Raw genomic sequence first — 17,716 nt, forward strand, 5'->3', positions numbered from 1 at the left:
AATGAAACAAATTTGACCAGACAAAAAAAAAAAAAGGTAGAAAAAAGCAGGACAAAACAACCAAGAAGCTGGACACCGGGAGATATATAAAAAGAGGGGAGATGGTGGGCATGTTTGGGAGCATAGAAACAGGGACACAAAGGGGAATACTTTATGGGGGTGGTATATGGATACAGCCAATGTGGCAAGGAATTTCCCTTGATCAGCTGGGTCGGCAGGACGCCCCAAAGCTGCAGTTTCAGCGAGCCCTGCTGGCTCAGCTGATGGCAAGCTGCGGTCTAGTTCCAGAATCTCCCGGCAAAGATAGGTAGCTGAAATGTAGGCCATGGTTTTCCGGTCTATATTTCAGCCGCCTATCTCTGCATGAATCAGGTTCGATTCTCTAACTGGCGCTGTCACTTTTAAGGCGGCCACAGACATGAGTGCCGGTTAGAGAATTGGGAGGGTAAAGGTCTACCAATTCAGTAGATCTTTTCTTTAGATGGAAAGCCCTAGAACCATTCTGCTTTCAACTCTTGATCAATTTCATACGCCTTATGGCATATACACTGTGAAATGAAAAAAAAAACCCACACCAAAATGTTTTTTTGTCATTTCTTCTATAGAACTTGGAAGATTCTTAAGAAATTTAGTACTTAATTTCCTGAAGTTGATGTACAATGTTGTAATTATTTCCCACTGCACCACAGCACTATCTTGTGAAAATGAATTGTAAACTGAACAAAAGCACACCATAATGTTTTATGGTGTATCTTGCAGAAAAATGTATAATCAGAAAGTTTCAATTAAGCAAATGTTCGAAGTGTGCTCCCTTTGCATGAAGGCACGCCTTCAGCCTTGGCCGCCACTGATCTATGGACCTGTCAAAGATGCTCCGCTTCAGCTCAGCCCAAACAGAGATGAGGCAATGTTTAAGGTCTTCAATGTCAGACATCGCTGTCTGGTAGACACGGTCCTGCATTGGCAGTACATAGTTCTTTATCAGAATTCGGTCTTCTGCAGTGAAAACCATTTTGAAACAGAGACTGTTTACAAATTATTGTTTGCTTCTGTGCGTATCTCATAGCAACATCTCATTTTCACAAGGTAGTGTTGTGGTGGGAAATACGTACAATATTTTACATCAGCTTCATTCAGGACACGACATACTAAGGGGTCCTTTTATCAAGCTGCGGTAGGGGTTTAACGTGCGTTAAACCACCTGCCGCGCTAGCGCCTGCAATGAGCAAGCGTTTGTTATTTTAGCTGGCCGCGGGGGTTAGCATGTGATGAAATGTCCGACGGGCTAACCCCGCTAGCGCGGCTTGATAAAAGGACCCCTAAATTTCATAAGAATGGGCCGAGTTCTGTGGAAGAAACGACAAAAAAAATATTTTACTGTGGGATTTTTTTTCGGTTCACAGTGTAGATTCATTTCACCGGGTATACATTTTTTAATGGGCAGGGACCATTTTATAATTAGGATGCAGACATGTGAAAGGACATATTTATATAAAGTTTCAGTTCCTACTTGTAAAATCCTACACTAAACAAGGAAAGAGTTGGGGTGTGGCTGATTAACTGGTTTGTGCTGTATATACTGCACTTACAACACAACCTTGTTCCAAAGAACAATAGCACAGAACTATTGCTAGATACGCCCTATTGTGAGGCTTCCTGCAACTCTAGCAGTCAGTCTTCACAATTGTTTTTTTTTAATTCAAAATTAAAAACATTTTTTTAAATTCATGCATTACCAGGATCTGGCTTTAACTCACTTGTTTACAACTGGAGAAGGTAATAATTTTTAAAACTCTGCAAAGGGGTGCTAAAGTCACAGGTTTGTGCACCAGTTTCCAAAGGAAAGATCATAGAAAATGATGGCAGAAAAGGGCTACGTCCCATCAAATCTGCCCACTCTAATGACCCCTCCCTAACTTCTTCCCCCAAGAGATCCCACATGCCTATCCCATTTTTTCTTAAAATCTGGCACGCTGCTGGCCTCAATTACCTGCAGTGGAAGATCATTCTAATGATCAACCACCCTTTTGGTGAATAAATACTTCCTGGTGTCGCCATGAAATTTTTCGCCCCTGATTTTCAGCGGATGCCCTCTTGTGGCCGTGGGTTCTTTAAGAAAAAAGATATCATCTTCCACCTCGATACGGCCCGTGATATATTTGAACGTCTCAATCATGTCTCCCCTCCTCGAGTGAGTATAGCTGCAATTTACTCAGCCTTTCCTCATACAGGAGATCCTCGAGTCCCAAGACCATCCTGGTGGCCATTCGCTGAACCGATTCAGCTCTCAGCACATCTTTTTGGTAATGTGGCCTCCAGAATTGTACACAATATTCCAGATGAGGTCTCACCATGGATCTGTACAACGGCATTATGACTTCGGGCTTCCGGCTGACGAAACTTCTACGGATACAACCCAATGAAACTTCTACGGATACAACCCGTTTGTTTTCTCTTTTGAAAACTATCCAAGGAAAAGAGTAACTGCATAGATTTGAACATTTTTTTCTATTGATAATTTTTTCAAGCAAAACAATGTTTTATTAGCAACCCCCACTTAACTTCTCCCAAACAAATACCTTCATAAAAATGTAGATTTAAAGTACACCCATCTTGGGCAACATACTTTTAGTTACAAACAGGGTGGGCAACCTTAAGTCTATTTATCACAGTACAAAAGCTTTTTGAAAACTGCCTTCTAAATCACCCACCCCCCAAACTGGCAGGAGAGATGCCCACTCCTTCTTGCTGCTGAACCCCCTCTCCCTAGCGAAGAATGGCAGGAAGGATGTCCCATTCTCTCCTGCCGTTGAACCTCCAACACCCTCCACACCCGTACCTTCTTGAAGTAAGGCCGGCTGGAGAGATGTCTACTCCCTCTGGCCAGCAGGCCCGCCTTTTCCAAAATGGCATTCTTCCTGGTGCATCCCGGGATGCACCATGGAGAAGCCTAAGGCACCTGGGCCTATCAGGGCTTTAGGCCTGCTACCTGGTGCATCCTGGGATGCACTGGGAGTAGCCTAAGACTCCGACTGGCCAGGGAGGGGCTTTAGGCATCTGGGCCAATCAGGGCCTTAGGCCCCTCACCGATGCACCCCAGGATGCACCAGGAAGGGGAATGCCTCCATTTTAGAAGAGGTGGGCCTGCCAGTTGGAAGGAGTAGGCACCCCTCTGGCCGGCCTTACTTCAAAAATGTACCAGGGTGGGAGTTGGAGGTTCGGCGACAGAAAGGCATGGGCATTCCTCCTGCCACTCTTCACGGGGGTGGGTTCAGTGACAGGAGGTAATGGGCATCCCTCCTGCCAATGCACAATGGGGGTGTGTCAGCAGCAGGAGGGAGTGGGTATCACTTGCCGATTTCAGGGGTGTGTGCCGTGGTTTTGGGGAGTCCTGCCAGATCAACTGATTCCCTTGTCGCAATCAGCTCAGCCGGCCATGTCTACTTTCAACTTCTGAAAAGTATGCCAGCATTTTTCTGGCCTACTTTTCAGGCGTTTGTCACGATTCTAGGGAGAAGCCTAGGGCCGCTTAAATTTGGGCAAAACCACGTCCAGCCTTGGGTGAGCTTAGCTGTCTCTACCCATCTCCCTAGACTTACAACAAATGCCTACAATGTAGGCATCCTGTCTTGGGGAGTTTTTTTTTCTAAAAATGTACATCCTGATTGGCTGCTAGGCGGTGGTAGGATGCCTGCCGCCTACATTTGGGACATCCATTTATAGAATCAGCCTCTAAAAGTGGCCAAACTAAAATTAATGAAATTGCAATTCCCAGATAATCCACATTAGCAAATTCATTCTTTTCCCAACAAGTACCTAGCTATAAATGCCTACAAATCTGCTCTTGAATAGGAGAAAGACTATGAGTACAGGATAGGACAGGGCATATTGTGCTTAAACTGATGAAGGGAACATTTTAAGTTAGACTAAGAGATTTCAAACTTTCAGGATATCCCTACTGAATTGTATGCCCTTGTGGGAGGTGTATTTGGGTCTGACTAAAAGAAAAATAAAGCAGTGAGCAATTCACAGTTAGAAAAAAACCTGACCTCCTGTTGGTGGCTCATTGGGTTCAATATAAGCATGAGGTTAATGAGTTAAAATCTGTAGTATTAAATTCCAGTTCAATTAACAATGGGAGGTAATATTTCAGAGATTTTATTGAGCAAAGATTAATCCATTCCTAGGTGACAGTAGAAGCCCATGGTTTAAATCAGGGGTGTCAAAGTCCCTCCTCGAGGGCCGCAATCCAGTTGGGTTTTCAGGATTTCCCCAATGAATATGCATGAGATCTATTAGCATACAATGAAAGCAGTGCATGCAAATAGATTTCATGCATATTCATTGGGGAAATCCTGAAAACCCAACTGGATTGCGGCCCTCGAGGAGGGACTTTGACACCCCTGATTTAAGTGAAGAGGTAGAGTGGAATTTGTTATAATTAAGATCAGGTGTTGAGGTAGGATAAATAGGAAAGAGGAAATAGGGTGAAACAGAGGAAGTTACTCTTTACAGCAATTTGGCTGGTAGAAGATCCTGGTTTGGATGTCTCATCCCTGTAAGCTGCCAGTAAATGAAATATCATTATTTGTAAGGTACTGTGTTTTATATTATTGAAGGTTGTGGTGATTAAAATAAATGTATGGAATAAAGTGAAAATGATGATATTATCGGCCTCTTTTACAAAACCGCACTAGCGGCTACGCTGCACTAACGGCCCCAAAGCCCATAGAGATTTAAAGGGCTTCGGGGGCTGTTTCTGCGTGGCAGCCGTTAGCGCGGCTTTGTAAAAGAGGCCGTATATGTTGTAGAACAGGGGTGCCCACACTTTATGGGCTTGCGAGCTACTTTTATAATGACTAAGTCAAAATGATCTACCAACAATAAAATTAAAAAAAAAAACCACAAAGCACACTGAAAGGCAGAGAAAATGTTAATTATTCATATTCCGGGTTTTTTCAAAGAGGTCACGGCAGATGACTCTATGCAATGTCACCTCAGTAACAAAATACAAAAATAGACAAATACTCCCCCTCCCTTTTTACTAAACCACAATAGTAGGTTTTAGCACAGGGAGTTACACTGAATGCCTCGCGCTGCTTTCAATGCTCATAGGCTCCCTGCGCTAAAAAACACTATTGCGGTTTAGTAAAAGGGAGCCATAGTGCAAAATATAGACAGCAGATATAAATTCTCAAAACAGACACATTTTGATCACTAAATTGAAAATAAAATCATTTTTCCTACCTTTGCTGTTTGGTGATTTCATGAGTCTCTGGTTGCACTTTCTTCTGACTGTGCATCCAATCTTTTTTCCTTTCTTTCAGCCTCCTGTATGTTTCCTCTCCTCCAGACCTCATTCTCTCCCCCAACTTTTTCTTTCTGTCTCCCTGTTCCCCCTTCTTTCTGTCTCCCTGTCTGCCCCCTTTCTTTCTTTCTTTCTTTCTTTCTCCGTGACCTCCCCCAAGCCACTCGGTTTGCTACCACCGCCATCGGGGAACAGCCCCCAAGCCACCGCCGTCCCAAGCTTTCCCTGCAGAAGCATCGCGCTGACCAGCATTCCGCTCCCTGACGTCAATTCTGACGTAGGAGAGGAAGTTCCGGGAAAACAAGGCATTTCTCCTCATTCCATCCAGCCTGAGCCCCATCTCTCCTTGATCCAGCATTTCCCTTCTGTGTCTGTCAGAATTACCATTCCACCTATTTTCCAGCATCACCCTTCTTTGTGTCCATCTCACCTATATCCCTATCTCACCACTTTTTCAGAATCTTCATTTGTCTCTGTCCTTGTCTTTACCCCATGTTCACCATTTGCCCTTTCAATGTCTTTATCTCCCCCCACACACTTTTTCAGCATTACTTCTGTGTCTCTATTTCACCTCCTCTTCATGTCCCCTTTGTATCTCTATCCTTATTCAGTAGGTCCTGCTTACTCTTTCTCTTCTTTGTGTCACTATCTCCATTTTCAGCTTTCCCCCCTTTTCCTTTGTTACTGCACCCTGTAGCCAGAATCTTTCCACCCTCCCTCCACTCCGGCCCAGCCCAGTATGAAATATTTCCTTTTGTTTCCCTCTCCTCTTTCTTTCTCTCTCTCTTCTCCTTCCTCACCCACGAGTCCTGCATCTGGCCCTCTCCCTTCTACCTGCACCTGGCAACACCCCTCTGCTCCGCGGCTCTCTTCAGCAACTCGTCAGCAGCGGTGATCAAGACAAGCTGCCGACATCGAGGCCTTCCCTCTACGAGTCCCGCCTTTGTGGAAAAAGGAAGTTGAAACAAGCGGGACTCGCAGAGGGTAGGCCCCGACGTCAGAAGCTTGTGTCGATCGCTGCTGCTGAGTTGCCGAAGAGAGCCAAGGAGCAGGGGGTGTGGCCGTAAGCAGGTAGAAGGGAGAGAGAGATAGGAAGGCTGTAGAAGCTCTGGAGCATGACACCGACCCCGGCCAGGATGATTTCTTTTTCAGGCTGCTGTTGCTGCTGCTGCTGCCGCTGCCACGCTCCCGCTCCCCCCCCCCGAAATGAGAAAAGCAGCCTAATGCCCGGCGTCGGCGTCTTTGACTTCGGGGAGAGGAAGGCTGATAGGCCGGTAGATCGGGACGGCAACACGAGTCTATCACGGAGCCCGGGATGGGCTCTGCGATCGACTCACGTTGCCTTCCTGAGCTACCGGTCGATTGCGATCGATGTGTTGGGCACCCCTGTTGTAGAATATTTTAAAAAGGGGAATTCTGAAGACACTCATTGGCGAAACACAGACCTGTTAGGATTGACTGATCGTGGTGGTTAGTGGCTTGGAGGAACCACAGTAAACAACTGGACATATGGAGAATGAATTGAAATTTAGTATAATAATGAATATCTAAATGAATTGGTGCTTTGAGATAAAAGACTGACAAACAGATGATATAGTTGGACATTTCAGGAATTTTAAGAAATGTTGAGACTGGCAATGTATTTTGTATGTATGATGTGTGATCGTGTTGATTATTTATTGATAATTTCAAAAATGTGAGGTTATTGTGTAATTATTTAATAAAATGTTTTAAAATATATATTAATAGCTTTTTTGTATAATGAATATATATGAGATAGAGCTGCACGTCGCCTCTCTCTGTTGTATGCAAATTTCTCCCTTGAGTAGTCATTAGGGATGAAGACGACACGCTTTGCGGTTATAGACGTGGGTTGAGAACAAGAGAAGTCAGGATTCAAATCGCAATGACACATTGGGCTCCTTTTACTAGCGTTTTTAGCGTGCGTGCGCGCTAACCCCATGCTATGCGCCAAAAACTAACCTCCATTGACGAGGTGTTAGTTTTTTGGCTTGCCGTGGGGGTTAGCGTGTGATGAAATGTCCGACGCGCTAACCCACGTAGGGCACCTTGATAAAAAGAGCCCTTAGTGTCCTTGTCTTAAGTATGCTGAAGCCAATTTGGTCCAGGAAAAAAAAAACCTCATGCATCTCACTATGCAGCTGACATAAGAATATAAGCATTGACATAATGAGACAGGCCAAAGGTCCATCAGGCCTAGTATCCTATTTCTAACAGTACACAATCCAGGTCACAAGTACCTGGCAAGATCCCAAAAGAGTAAAAACAAATATTATCTGAATTTTCCCAAATCTGTCTTAATAATGGCTTATGGACTTTTCTTGTAGGAGCTTATTCAAACCTTTTTTAAACCCTACTAAGCAACTGAGTTTTATTACATTCTCCTGTAATGAATTCCAGAGTTTAATTACATATTGAGTGAAGTAATATTGTCTCCAATTTGTTTTAAAAGTTTATCACTTAGTAGCTTCATTGCGTGCCTCCTACGCCTTCTATTTTTGAAAAGAGTAAGCAATCAATTCATATCTATCCATTTCACCCTGTTCAGTAATTTATAGACCTCTATCATATCTCCCCCTCAGTTCCCTCTTCTCCAAGCTGAACAGCTCTAGCCTCTTTGGCCTTTCCTCATAGGAAGTCATCCCATTCCCTTTCATTTTTATTGCCCTTCTCTGTACCTTTTTGCTATATCTGAGATGCAATGATCAGAACTGCACACAATATTTGAGATGCAGTCACAACAAGAGTAATGTTAGGAAATTCTTCTTTACAGAGAGGGTGGCTGTTGCCTGGAATGCGCTCCCGAGGGAGGTGGTGGTGAGGAAAATAGTGACAGTTATTTTTTTTTAAAAAAAAGAAGAATGGGATGAACACAGAGGATCTCTAATCAGAAAATAATGGGTAAATATTGAAGAACTAAGTCCAGTGCTGGGCAAACTTGCATGGTCTATATCCCGTATATGGCCATTCAGTTGAAGATGGGCTGGGGAGGGCTTCGACAGGGGTGTCCAACCTGCGGCCCGAGGGCCGCGTGCTGCCCCGTGAAGTATTTTGTGCGGCCCCGGTCGAGGGCGATGCAGTGTTTTCCTCTGCTGCTCCTGGGTGTTTACCATCTTGCCAGCTCCCTCCTCTGTCTTGCTGCAGCATTTGCGCAGCCCCAGAAACAATTCAGCAAAAGGAAGCCAAAAGGTTGGACACCCCTGGTTTAGATGGGCTGGAGTGAGCTTTGACGGATACTCCAGTAGATGGAACCCAAGCACATTATTGGGCAGAGCTCTGGGTTTCTGGCCCAGAAATATCTAAGAAAAAAAGACCATTTAAAATTAAATTATTAATTTATAGTGTGTACAGTTTGGCGGACTGAATGGACCATTCAGTTCTTTATATTTATAGAGCATATACGGTTGGGCAGACTGAATGGACCATTCAGGTCTTTATCTGCCGTCATTTACTATGTTACTTTAAGGCTCTTATGTGGATGATTTACTTTTATGTGGATGGAATTATTTTATGTGGATGATTTTAGTGTACCTTTGGAACTTTGATACTTTCAAATAAAGTCCATTTGGGAACATCGTCACTCCACAGAGTTTTTTTGGTTTTCACTATGATACAAAGGCATTATAATATTCTCTGTTTTGACCTCTGCTTCTTTCTTAATAATGCCTAACGTTCTATCTGCTCTCTTAGCCATTGAGCAGAGGGTTTCAATGCTATCATCATTGACAATACCTAAATCCTTTCCTGGGTGGCGACTCATAATGTGAAATCTTGCATCATGTAGCTATGTTTCTCTTCCCTACGTGCATCACTTTACACTTGCTCACATTGTATGTAATTTGCCATTGGGATTCCTGGTCTCATAAGGTCCACTTGAAATTTTTTACAGTCCTCTTGTGATTTTAACAGCTTTAAATTTGAACAGCTCTGTGTCATCAGTAATCATCTCAATTTCCAGATAATTTAAAGTATGTTGAAAAGCAGAATTAGAAAATGTACAGAGAAGGGCTACAAAAATAAAAGGGATGGGTCAACTTCCCTATGTGGAAAGGCTAAAGTGGCTAGGGCTCTTCAGCTTGGAGAAGAGACGGCTCGAGGTGATATGATAGGGGTTTATAACATAATGAACGGAAAGGGTAGATGTGAATCGTTTGTTCACTCTTTCCAAAATTACTAGGACTAGGGGACATGCGATAAAGCTACTAAGTAGTAGATTTAAAACAAACTGGAGAAAATATTTCTTCACACAACATGTAAATAAACTCTGGAATTCATTGCTGGAGAATGTGGTGAAATCAGTTAGCTTAGCGGGGTTTTAAAAAAGTTTGGATAATTTCCTAAAAGAGAAGTCCATAGGCCATTATTGAGATGGCTTGAGGATATCCACTGCTTATTCCTAGAATAAGCAGCATAAAATATGTTTTACTAGCTAGGTGCTTGCGGCCTATGTTGGCCACTGTTGGAAACAGGATACTGGGCATGATGGAAACTTCGGTCTGTCCCAGTATGGCAATTCTTATGTTCTTAAGAATGGGAGAGGAGGAATCAAAGCACTCAAATTTTCCAGGTTAACAGTTCTATGGTCTAACCATACCACTATACAACAACCACTGTTTATATCCATAATAATAAAAGGCTAAGCGCGCATGCGCTTCTCAAAGATGGTGATTCCTGGTGGCGTGAGGTGTGCTTCTGTGTCACACCTCATGGCGCCTGCGCTAGCTGGAGGCGCGTGTTCCAGGGACTCCTCCCTCCCGCTGCTCTTCAAAGCGGCCTGCTGAGGTTCGCCAGCCGCTGTAGCGAACCTCGCAGGCCGCTCTCCACCTTCCTGATGCAGAAAAAAAAGCAAATCCAGGTAGGACGGAGGCTGCGATCAGCAGCGACTGCTGCTACTCCTCCAGCCGCCTAGCTCCTCTCCGCCGGCCCCGGCTGGCAGCCCCCTCCACCCCGTCCTGATCACGAGGGAGACCGTGCAAGGGGAAGGGGAAATGGAGGAAGCGTCTCTAGCACCCGTTAATGTAATGGGCTTAAAGAGCTAGTCTACAATAAATCTGTCATGCCCCTTTACAGATAATGTACTTATTTATAATTTACAAAAAAATAAATTAATTAGTACAGATATGAAACTTGTGAAAACCAATTTCATGCATCTTATTATAGGCAACCAAGGTTTCATGCAAACTTTGGTTGCCTATAACAGTGATTCCCAACCCTGTCCTGGAGGAACACCAGGCCAATCGGGTTTTCAGGCTAGCCCTAATGAATATGCATGAGAGAGATTTGCATATGATGGAAGTGATAGGCATGCAAATTTGCTTCATGCATATTCATTAGGGTTAGTCTGAAAACCCAATTGGCCTGGTGTTCCTCCAGGACAGGGTTGGGAACCACTGGCCTATAATATTTAAACTTTAGTCCAAATACCAGTATATATCAAAAGCGTATTATCAACCCTCTCAAATAGAGTACAGACTTGACACTTGTGAGTCGGATGACTGCGGCGACCTCGGGAGACCCTTGAAACAGCACGAATTGTGCGAAACATGTCGGGTCAGGCTCCCAGGTTCGGCTGTGTGTAGAAGTTAAGTATATACACCTATACACTTTTATATGGTTTATTTATGAAAAAAACACAATAAAAATATAAAAATATTTCTATATGAATACACTAACGGCGATTAATACCGAATTACCAATGATGAAGCACCACAAAAACTTCCTGCTTTAGAAATTTTACATAGCGGTGGAGTGGTGGGGCTGAGGTATTACGGTTAAGATCTTTATATTCTAACTATATCAACCTTGCTATTTTTTCATGTATTATAATATTTAAATTCATCAATGCAGGCCCCGAAAGAAAAACCAAACAAAGGGACTCGACACCAGCATGCCAACCCCTTACTGATCCAAGGAAGAGAATCAGTGAATGAGAGATTTACTTTCACTATTGATATAATTATTCTTTTTAAGATATCTGAATGATTATGCAAGATGCATGAATGGACAATAAATAGCTGGAGCTGAAGACTTAATTGGCGTCACTGCGTTTGAATTTATGTAAATTTAACCCCATTTATAACCATGTCTGTATCACTTTCCCATTCCAATCAGTCATATCAAGCGGTGTACAATAAAGTAAATATACTTCTATTCAGAGCATTTATCTTTCATTTGTGATATCATGGCATCAAAGTGGGTCACAAAAAAGATTAACAAATTCAGTTAAGAATAACAAAAAATTAATTTGTAATCAAATATTAAGTATTTGTGAAATAAGATTTCAAAGCTTTACAAAATAAAAAGTAGCTGGACAGAGTTTTGGGGAATTTTACTCAACTGATAATGAAAGAACTAGTCCTTTAAAATGAACACTTTCCAAGTTGGGATAACCTAAAACCAAGGAAGACTGAAAGTGTGAGGAATCCCTCTCAATTGTTACTGCATAGCACGGGTTTTAGCAATGGCGGTAACTGCTCCGACGCTCAGAGAATTCCGATGAGCGTCGGAGCAGCTGCTGGCGTTCAAACCCACGCTATGCATTAGTAACAGAGGGGGGTATGTGAGAGAAGAAGAACAAAATCCATGTCAGATTATAAACACCAAACAAATGGTTTTAAGTTCAGCTTGGGTGCGAGTGAGCAGCCAACGTAAATAGATAAGCAATGGAGAGGCTCGCTCAAACTTCTGTAATCAAATGATCAATTTGGCAGTCGTATTTTGGAATAACTGCAATTTGTAATAAAGCTTAGATGAAATTCTCAAACATAAAACATTGCAGTAATCGAACTGAGGTATAATGAATGATTTGCACTACGGACTGAAAATTTTCAAGATGTTAAAGATTGATTGAAGATGTCTTAATTTTAGAAAAATTTGAACATATTGGTGATGTGCATAAATCCTGCAAACAAAAATATAACCAATGAAACGAAGAACAAAAAATTAGCATCTCTGGAACCAAGGGCTCCTTTTACAAAGGCGCGTTAGGGCCTTAACGCACAGAATAACGCGCGCTAGCCACTACTGCCTCTTTTTGAGCAGGCGGTAGATTTTCGGCCAGCGTGTGCTATTAAGAGCGTGCTAATCCGGTGAGTGCGCTAAAACGCTTATCTCACCTTTTTAAAAAGGAGCCCCAAGTGCCCAATACATGCACATGTCAGCAGATCTTCAAAAGCACTTGCAGTATGCTGTCAGTAGGAGGCAAATTGCTTTTGTTTAAATTCATTTCTGGCTAATGGATAAATTTTGGGTGGATGACAAATGTCCAGCCAACATTCATCTGCTTAGAATTAGGAGATACCAGGTTGGCAGGGCCAGCTCAAGAGACTTGGTCCAAGGTCCCACATATTTGCACTGCTCCCCCAGAACAGATCCAGTACCTCCCCCCTCTATCTCAAATCTCCCCCACACTAATGCTAGTGATAAAGGGCGCCAGAATTCTGAATCCAATCCAGCATCTCTTCCTCCTCATCTGCAGAGGGAAGAGATGCTGATCTGGGATTTTGGTGCCCTTTATCCGAGACACTGAAAACCTTAACCCTCTCAGTACCAAGGGACATATTTGTCCCATAACTTTAAAATCCTATAAATTTTGATTGGGATAGTCTACAGTTCTAAATTTGATATGTACGGATTCCATATGATACTGCCTTTATGTAAACAAACTGGTTCCGACATTCATTCATTAGCGTCGTTGCCAGATTGACGAGAAGATTCACTTGCCACACTGTCCATAAGCCAGAAGTGTGATTTTTTTTTAAAAAAATAATGATATTTCACAAAAAAAAATCCATTTTTTGGCATCTGCAAGCCCTTTTTACCATAAAAATGTCGTCAAAACCACAAAAATTGGCCTACGATCCTTATGGTCCTGAAAGGGTTAAACAGCGTCTTGTATCTGCTTGAGCTGAGCTGAAGCAGATTGTCGTTGACAAGCCTATATAGATCGGTGGCGGCCAAGGCTGAGGGTGTGCCTTCATGCAAAAGGGAGCATACTTTGAACACTGCTTAATTTAAACATTGCTTTTTAACTTTACATTTTTCTGCAAGATACACCACAACATTTTGATGTGTTTTTATTCAGTTCACAATTTGGTTTCACTAAATACTATTGTGACATGGTGGGAAATATTTACATTTTACATCAACTTCATTCATGACACAACACACTAAATTTCACAAGAATTGAGTTCTGTGGAAGATGAAACAAACAAAAAAAAAACCAAAAACTTTTTTTTGGGGGGAGGGTAGGTTGGTTCACAGTGTAGATTTGCCCAACAGCTTCTAGTCTCAATCTAGGATCTGAAAATATTAAACTTTAATATACTCAAAACAAAGCATTTCGCTCAAAGGAATCTAATCAGTGCTCATACAAATAAAATCGAAACGCCAAGATACAAAAAAAAAAAAAAAATCTAAAAAGAACATAAATAATTCCACCAACGATTTAAAAAAAAAAAAAAAAAGAGAGAGAGCGAGAGATAAACTGATTTTCCTTTTGCATTTCCTAATAAATGCAAGACTGCATGTCCTTGCATGCAGCAGGATAAACCCAGGTCTGGATCAACCTGTCGGGCAAACCTAGAGCCAGTTGGAAACCCTAAATTAAAGGTCCCCCTCCACAGACCTAACTGTTGAGCAATCTACAGCTAATCTTGGAAACGTAGAGAACATGAAACGAGAGCCCAAAACCATATCAGTGTATAGGAACGATTTCTCTCTACACCGTCATTTTTACTATTCTATCAACACAGACTGCTTGCTACTGGGTAAAAGATTTTATATACTGTACCACCTTTCTGAGGGTACGAACAAAAGCGGTTTACCTATGTTTGGTATATTTCTCTTTAACCACCACTGTGCCACCTGTTTCCCCCCTTCTTCTTGGTCGGTCCCGCCTCCTGTCTTTTGTAGCCCCTCGCTGGCGGGCTTTCCTCTTTCACCTTTCCATGTTACCTAGCCCATTCTCTCCTCTAACAATCCCTCGCCCCAGGCCCATCGTTTTTTTTTTTTTTTTTTGGGGGGGGGTGGTTATCCCATTTGGGGAGCAGTGCAAGCAAAAAAAATATATTTAAAAAAATCATGGAGGTAGTGAACCCCTCCCCCCCCTCCTTCGTCTTACCAACTCCAGGCAGATAAACGCCCCAGTGTAGGTCCTCAGCACGTCGGGGCCAGTGGGCAGGTTGATCGTGGGGGCGCTGTAGGCCAGAGCGGCAGGAGTAGGAGCCGGAGGAACGCCGGTCTCAGCCATGTCTCCTCGTGCTGTGCCTAGCAGCTGTCCCGGGGCGCGTGCCTTTTCCCACGAGGGGGGAGGGGCGGAAGAGCAGGTAGGGGCACAGAGCGTGCCGCGGCCCTGTCACGTGGTCAGGGGAGTCGAATGCCGGCGTCACGTGAGCGTACCTGGACAGGTGCAGCCGCCGAGCGGCTTGGTGCCGCCCTGCCACTAGGCAGCCTCCGCCTAGCGACCGGCGGGGGCGAGGAGCTCCTCTGAGCTGACTGCGTGTTTTGTACGATTTGTGCTTTCTGAACTACGTGGTATTCATTCCCCTCCCTCCTCCATAGAAATAATCTGTAGCGAAAGTGGATGTTCAGAGCTGCTTGGGATGTATGTGTTTATAATACAGTATTACCTTGGATTACGAGTATAATCCGTTCCAGGAGCATGCTCGTAATCCAAAATGCTCGTTTATCAAAGCGAGTTTCCCCATAGGAAATAATGGAAACTCGCTTTGATGCGTTCCCCTCCCCCCCCTCCCCCGAGAACCGGCATTGCTCCCCTGGAAGGCCCCCTCCTGCGATCCGGCACCCCCCTGCCTCGAACCGGCACCCCCCCCCCCCACGATCCGACCCCCCCCCCCCGCCACGATTGGGCACCCCCCGCCACGATCCAACACCCCCCCCCGACACGATTGGGCACTCCCCCCCACGATCCGACATCCCCCCCAACACAATTGGGCACCCCACCGCCGCTTCTTACCTTCATCTGGGCACTCTTGAAGATTGGCCTCCTCGTCTACTGGGCCTTGAGCATCTGAGCATGCTCAAGGCCTGAATGATGAAGCATCAAAATATATTATAATGGACCGAAGCTTCCAGAGAGTAAAAAAACCCTTTCTGACCAAAGAGTCCACCTGGTCTTTCATGGTTAGGCCCTGGTCTAGTATTACACCTAGTACTTTCTGAAGGATCCCTAGCTAGCTGACATAGCTGGGTCACGGTGTAGATGAAGAAAACTCCATCTTAGATCAGTGGGTAGTAAAACTAAAAACAGCAACCTGTGACTCCATTTTACTGCTCTGAGAAATCACGTATGCATGCAGGCCTGTTCTATGTATCTGTCTTAGTGCCTGGTACAGCCAGGAGGCAAAGGAATGTAGATGTTAGCTAGCCATTGATGTATAGATTATAGGATGGATTTATGGTTTTGTTTTTCTCTTTGCTCCTACCTTTTGGTCAGAACTGGTTAAACTGGTTCGGACTGGTTAGGATCCTATATAACATTTGTGTCCGAGATCCTCAGGGTCTTCTGTTTATGCAGCCAGTTCTGCCCAGAAGTCCAGCATATATGCTTGTTTAATAAAAGCCTTTTTAAATCTCTTCAGTCTCTGGCTCAAGTCTCTGCACTACTAACGGAGGGCCTTATCCTAAAAGGTACCTTCATTTGGCGCAGCCGAACAGGGACTTGATCTACAGACTTGAGCCTGTTTGGCACGATCGTCTCCCTCGGAGGATTTCAAACCTTGCCTCCTACGAGACCCGTAATAGCCGGCATTAACCTGGTGGTTGACCAGGAACGGTTTCTCGTCGAAGACAACGGATTGCACCTCGAGAAGGAACGAATCGGTGGAGATTTCTGGCTCCTGGTTTTGTTGTGCCGGTACCGGACCTGTCTTGGTAAGTGAGAAGTTGATTCCTTCTCTATCCTGTCTCTACCTCTTCTGTCTAGTAACTTCTTAATCCGTTGTGAAGCTCAGAGAGGTATTTAGGATTCTGGTTTCTGGAAATTGGAACTTTTGTTGGGTGCATATATAGATTGTATAATATGGGTCAGAGCACCACCGACCCCCTTCAGATCATGCTTAAATATTTTACAACTGCCTTTTCTGGCGATTATAGCGACCCTAAGATTTTTTATTGTTTTCTTCATCCTTATTTTTATTGTTGTCAAAGGCTTAGTATTTGGAATTTAATCAACCTTTTGTCATACTTGTCAAATTAATAAAACAAAAGCTCTGGGGACACCTGACAAGACACAGAGAACAAGAAATTGGTGATGTTGAGAAATTACCCGGGGAGATGGAAATAGCATTTAGGTTGGAAACCTGGGAAAAGTTGGTAAAGCAAGCCAGCATGATTGTTTTGCTGAAAGTTGCAGACAGGATAGTGTAAGTTGCTTAACAGGGTAAAATGCATGTGGCTAAGAATGTGAGTTCGCACTGATGAACGAGAATAAGGACTGTGATTTTAGATATATGTTGCGTGCAGTGGATTTGTTACAGACAGTGAGTAATTTAAAGAAAGTTGAGCCAGATAGTTTACGTGTTCTCGCAGTTGTCAAAGTGTGTCTGCTGGTAATAAAAAAGAAAAAAAAAGCAACCGTTTGTCAGACATGTGGGGTTTGTGTTGGGCACATCCCTGCCTTTGTATTCCAGTGTTGGGGGATTTAAAGTACAAGACTAACAATGATAGAGGTTAAGTATCCATATTTTTCTGAAAATTGAAATATTTGCTAAACATGGGCTTGATAATTCAAGTTCAAGTTTCAAGTTTTATTATTATTTGATGAATCGCCTATACAAACATTCTAAGCGCTGAACAATTAAAAAAAAAAAAAACACATTTTAGAGGACAAACAATTTTAAGACAAGTACAAAGTTAAATAACAAAGTTTTTCAGAGTTTTATAAAAGAGATAAGATCTTTTTCTTTTCTGATGTACAGTAGCAGTGCATTCCACGTTTGTGGCGCTGTAACAGAAAACATGTCATTTCTTCTTGTACCCACAATTTTTAAGGAAGGGACAGTTAATAAGTCTTGTGATGATGATCGTAGAGAACGAGGGGCATAATAAGGAATGATCATTCTAGACATGAATTGAGGCTCATTGAAAGCTAGAACATTAAAAACCAAGAATAATATCTTAAAAGTAATTCGGTGGCTAATAGGTAGCCAGTGGGACTTAATCAATAGCGGTATAATGTGGTAAACTTTTCTTTTTCCTTTATGAATGAGTTTTATTGATAACGGATGGATTGAGATTACTTCTTTTGTGCTAACAGTCTCCCTTGCTTTCCCGTATTGTGTCTTTATCCTGGTGTTCTTTATGAATTCTTTCTTCCCATGCATGTTTGTATAAAGTGTTATTATCAATCTGATTCTAAATACAATT

General features: G+C 43.1%; 1 protein-coding gene across 2 annotated transcripts in view; it reads right to left on the reverse strand.

Moving 5' to 3' along the window:
- MAL2 (mal, T cell differentiation protein 2) overlaps positions 1-14,726 on the reverse strand; it is a 52,504-nt gene extending 37,778 nt beyond the window's left edge. Inside the window, exon 1 of one of the 2 annotated variants that reach the window (XM_033933939.1) lies at positions 14,451-14,726. In XM_033933939.1, coding sequence (XP_033789830.1) covers positions 14,451-14,579 — 129 coding nt within the window. In that variant the 5' untranslated portion in view covers positions 14,580-14,726. The remainder of the gene's footprint in view (positions 1-14,450) is intronic. The other variant, XM_033933938.1, reaches the window with a different exon arrangement.
- Between the last annotated feature and the right edge of the window lie 2,990 nt (positions 14,727-17,716).

Source organism: Geotrypetes seraphini, chromosome 2, assembly GCF_902459505.1.
Source record: "Geotrypetes seraphini chromosome 2, aGeoSer1.1, whole genome shotgun sequence".
Lineage (NCBI taxonomy): Eukaryota > Metazoa > Chordata > Amphibia > Gymnophiona > Dermophiidae > Geotrypetes > Geotrypetes seraphini.